General features: G+C 41.5%; 1 protein-coding gene across 1 annotated transcript in view; it reads right to left on the bottom strand.

Annotated features, from left to right (window-relative positions):
* LOC101846007 overlaps window positions 1–5,523 on the bottom strand; it is a gene marked incomplete in the record, with an annotated part of 62,964 nt that overhangs the window by 45,926 nt on the left and 11,515 nt on the right. Inside the window, 2 exon segments of the mRNA XM_005101785.3 lie at window positions 980–1,078; window positions 4,249–4,464. Of these exon segments, the coding sequence (XP_005101842.2) occupies window positions 980–1,078; window positions 4,249–4,464 (315 nt within the window).

Here is a 5,523-nt window from a genome sequence, read left to right as displayed (position 1 = left end):
AAAACCACGCACGATACACATGAGAAGGAATACTAACACCCCCGTTCTTCACTCTCTACTTCTAAAACCCACCTCCCCCATCCCCCCCCCCCTCCACACCTTACTTCAAAGCCCACTCTTGCAAAGAAAGCTGTCACATCGTCGCTGCAGCAAGCAATCCACTTGAGTCCAAATTTTCCTTGCTAATATTTAATTTTTACGCCCTTTTGAAGCTCTACCAATGACGCACCTTTCAACATCACGCAAAAGCAGTTTAATGCTATGGTCAAGGCTTAAAATTTTCCTGCTTTTCCCCCCGATTCATGATAGGAACAATACAGATTCTTTAGGGGATTGACGGATAGAAAACCTAAAAACCCAAACATTTGTTTTAGATACAACTCTTTACAGATGGAAAATTCAAATCAAAACCACATAAGAAAAAAAAATAGCAGCAACATGCCGCTAGTCCACCTGCTTGTTTGTTTTAGTAGAGGTTTTACGGCGCTCGCAACTGCATAAGGTCATATGAGCTCCAGAAGGTTAGAGGAGGTACAAGAGTGTGACAAACATACAAAAGAAAAAGGGGAGATAAGGATGACAGATGTTTGATAGGAAAGAAGAAGCAAACCATACCAGAGCACCCGTCAACCACCCTCAGTCCACCTGTAAACCACCGGAGATGGAATAAATGGAACATGACACCAAGGTTTTTTGCTGATGTAGCTCACCGAGGGTGTTTACATCTTTCACAGAAGACAGAAAGTTAAAAAAAAAAACATTTTTTAGTACGAGTTTTGCAGCACTTGCAAAACAATTAGGTCGCATACATGCCGAAGATTAGAGGTGTTACTAGAAAGTAACATACAAATAAAAGAAAGAGGAGAGATAAAAAGGGTACATGTTTAAATAGAAAAAAGGAGCAAACCGCACCAGGTTTATCGCTGTTTTCAGATTCATCGAGTTCGGTTTAAGTGGACCTCACTGTAATATCACGTACCTCGACAGGACTTGAACACCAAATATATCAGTAGCATGAGGAAAACAATAATGAGAACAGTGCAAGCAATCATCCAACCTTGACCGATGTCAGTCTCCTCTGAATAAAAAAAATGAACATGATTAAAACATTTTTAACAATAACAATCCATCATCGATCACATCATATGAACATAAGTAAAACATTTTTAACCATTACAATCAATCAGTCTAAGCAAGATGTGTAGTTATGGGGAAACTTCTTTTAGACTCACAAACGGTGTAAAACAGGGACTGTAAACTGCACCGGCACTGCAAAAATCTGTCCTGACAAAGGACACCCCGGTCTCTTTATGCCTGGCATGCCAACATCAGGCCTCAACATCTGGCACATTGTACGCTTCTGCAACTGTACAAATCATTTTTTCAAATACTCAAGCCGTGTATTCAGATGCTAAGGACTTGCCTACTTTTAGTTTTTAGTTTTAGTACGGCACTCGCAACTGCATAAGGTCATATGAGCGCCAAGTGGTGGATGTCAACAGAGAAGTCACAGGGAATCAGACTTACTCTGCTCACCTCTCTAGCTTCAACAGCACAAAGTCTGTTATGTTACGACTTACTTGAGTCTTGGAGTAGTGGGGCCCCACCTGCTAGTTCTTCGTTAGCCGATGTTACTCGTTTCGGCTTCAGTGAGAGAGTGACCTTCAGATTTCCCGCCGCTTGCACGAAATCACATTAGGTCTCAGTCACGTGATATGTCCCTTAGGCCTACGTCATAACAACTATCATTAAGTGGGTTCACGCTACATGTCCTTCTATTCTTAAGGTGCGCTTACACCACACTATTAAGGCACCCCGGAAATAGTGGGTCACAAGAGTGTGACAAACATACAAAAGAAGTAGACGAAAAATGACAATAGTAAGAATTAGGAAAGAAAAAGCAGCAGTTCCCTGTTGTAGATCAGGCACAGTTATGAGCATGACATTGATCAATCAGCCCATTTACAATTCTACTGTGCATGAACGAGAAATGTCCCCCCTTTGGGAACGGCCTAAAGACACTACAGTCAGTGGCACCGCCCCTGGGGGTTTGCCTACTTTACTTCCCTTAAAGTAATAATAATATTAATAATAATAATGATTACGATAATAATAATAATGATAAATGATAGTAATGTGATAATAATAATAATATTAATAAAAATAATAAAGATAATAATAAAGATCACCTATAACATAGTGCCCCCCGCCCGGGTGGCTCTCGCGGCTTCACAATCAAACAAAATATAAATCAACGTTTCATGCATACCGGCCCATTCAACGTACAACAACTCTTTCAAATACATAAACATTAGTTATCTGACAAAGAACACACAATCACTGAGGCTGCTGTTTACACTTGTTGTTGGAAGAAAAATCAAACTACAGTCGACTACAGATTGGTTGATGTCTTCGGGGGAGTGAAAAATAGATCAACTCATCTGAAGTTCACCTTAACCTTTGGGAACTGTAAAGAAGGAGAGGTGCTGGGACCAGAGAAAAAGATCAACTTAACCGAAGATCAACTAAAGTGAGTTCAACATAAGCAGAGTCGACTGTAGTTAGTAGATAACACAGCAGTTGTGTTCTCTACTGCAATTAGTTTAACCCTCCTAGTGTCGGCAGCTGATAAAACTGGTTGCAAGTTTGGTTCTGTGATGTCATCACCGATTTAACTGGCCGTATGTCGTATCCCTATTTCAGTTCATTTATCTACTCTTTTTACGTTGTCAAACAATTCAACTCCTTCACAAATGAACTCTACTTCCTTTTTACATTCTACTCTCTGAAAATGGGTTGGCTTATAGCCTTTACTTGCTTGGTTTGCCTGTTCTCAAGTATCTTCCAAGACAGTATGGTGAAATCATATAATTACCCCCCGACACCACAGGCTATTTGTCAGTGATGCTTGGACCGACACCACAGGCTATTTGTCAATGATGCTTGGACCGACACCACAGGCTATTTGTCAGTGATGCTTGGACCGACACCACAGGCTATTTGTCAATGATGCTTGGACCGACACCACAGGCTATTTGTCAATGATGCTTGGACCGACACCACAGGCTATTTGTCAATGATGCTTGGAGGGTTAACTCACTTACTACTGGGCCCTTTCACCAGTCACAAGCGTTGAAGACTGGCGTTTTTGGGAGTATTTCAATAAATCACCACAACTCTCAGAATTATCCTATTGTAATTATTTTTTGACACATTAAAGTCACATTCAAGCTTAATCTAATACAAAAAACTAAAGTTAAGTCTAATACTTTAATTTGTATGATTTTTTAAAAATTGGCATGAATTTGATTTTCCGAAAAATTTCCAGAGACGTGACAGGTAGAATGAAATTCACAACAACAACAAAAATAAAAGTTCAAAGTGTTCTGGTTTGATTTGTATACATGTGCGAGTGTTTGGTGAAAATATAAAAGCTGGTCAGTGCGTTGATTCAGACCCATACACTGAATTACATGAGACAGATGTACGGCACGACGTGATTTCGTTGCGCGAACAACACGAGTCCTAGTGCTAGATCTAGCCCTAAAACTACGACTCGGGCCGTGTTCGGGTACATATCCAGGATCCTAACTATCAGACACATCATATTCAGAGACACAAGAACTAGTAAAACGTAAAGAAGTATCGAAAACGGCGAAATTATGTGATTCTTGTTCATGCGACTTCTTCGACCGTTACTACGACGCGACTGTCGAATTACTATCAGCTGTATAGAAAAAAACAAAGCGCGAGTTCCGGTGAGTTCAACCCCAGTTGGGGTCACTGTCCTTCACCTTCAATAATTTAAAAAATACCGGCCCCAGAGATACGAAACGAAGTCCAAGTAGCTAAGGCCTGGCCAAACAAGGATACGAGGCGGGTCACGCGATCCGTGCGTGATTTGTAGAGCGAAAAAAAATTCCAAAGTTGGTCACGCAGGACTTGTGGGAGCTGTCACGAGCGTCGTGGCGGGGGTCACGTAACTGTTGTGTGAACCGTCTGAAGTGAGTTAAGACTGTTTAGATACCTGTCCACTAGACTTCACTTGTCAATGCTTTCACCACAACAAACAGGTCAGGACTTTGGAGTGTGATGAAGCTAACTACACTTCTGATGAAAAGCAGCAGCAGCTATAGAAGAGAAGGTAGAGGAGGAGGAGAAAAAGAGGAAGAGAAGAGAGGGAGAGGAGGAGGAGAAGAAGACGATCTAACTTCATTAACTACTCACTCCCCAAGACTTCCTGATTACCTTGTTTGTCCCCACTGTCACAAGCACCGTTGGTCTTGCAGGCAGCAGCACATGATATGTGGTTTCTGATCGACTCCTTGGCACACCATTCTTTGACAGAATCAGTTGACAGACTCTCAGGAATACACGGCTCACAGCTCCTTTTGGGCCAGTCGCAATATTCATCTTTTGCGCAGCACGTAGAAGAACAGAACAGAGGACGATCTTCAGAGCAATCTGATGAAGAAAACGTCTCAGTAAGTACAAAACAGAGGCAGCAAAGAGTATAAAATGAACAGCTCAAATGGAAGGGGGCAGAAAAGCGGGGGGTAAAAACATAAAAATATCTTGGATCATTTGACAAATATGTTTGGGATGGTGAGAGTGTGACAGGAGGTTTACTGTGCAAGAGACTATTCAACAAGAACCCCAGCCTATGATTAGTATGATTTACAGCTCTGTAACAACAGACTAGAAGAAAAGTTCAAAAGTTTGTCGTAGAAAATTTCTTCTTGCAGCTGCAAGATACAAATTATTTTTCTTATACAAGTTACAGGTTACAGGCCCCTCTAGACATGGCAAAGTCATTTCACAGGAGAGTCCCCAACACTGCAGAGCTCTATAATCTTACTACTAATGGAGCTAAGGTCAAATTTTGTGAACAGTATATTCTCAGAAACTACTAAATTAAAAAATATGAAACTTTGCCAGTACCCATAACTTGAAACGTAGTGTTGCACTATTGTATTTTCATTAAGATCAAATGTGTAAGAAGAAAGCCCAGTTTAAGTTAAATTCAGTCCTTTTGTAGCGATCACCATCATTTGCTTCGACATTGTATATATTCACTGCGGAGTGCCGACTGCACCAAAGGGTATTTTGTGTTCAGTTGTACATAAAGTAGGTTTACGGGAATTCCCGGTTTCGGTCTCGCGCCTTTAGGAGGAGGAGGAAGAGGAGGAGGTGTAGGTGTAGATGGAAGAGGAGGAGAAATGAAGAAGAAGAAGAAGAAGAAGAAGAAGAAGAAGAAGAAGAAGAAGAAGAAGAAGGAGAAAGAGGAGGAGGAGGAGGAGGAGGAGGAGAAGAAGAAGAAGGAGCAGGAGCAGGAGCAGGAGGAGGAGCAGGAGGAATTAGAGGAGGAAGAGGGGGAGAACAAGAAAAAAAGAAGGAGAGGAAGAATCAAACAGTAATACATGTTACAAAGTGGTGACTTTTTCGTTTGTTACCCTGCCTTGGGAGAGAGAGAGAGGGGTGGGAGAGAGAAAGAAAGAAGGAGGGAGAGAGAGAGAGAGAGAG

This window comes from Aplysia californica, unplaced genomic scaffold (assembly GCF_000002075.1).
Source record: "Aplysia californica isolate F4 #8 unplaced genomic scaffold, AplCal3.0 scaffold00299, whole genome shotgun sequence".
NCBI lineage: Eukaryota > Metazoa > Mollusca > Gastropoda > Aplysiida > Aplysiidae > Aplysia > Aplysia californica.
This window is presented reverse-complemented; position numbering and strand designations above follow the sequence as displayed.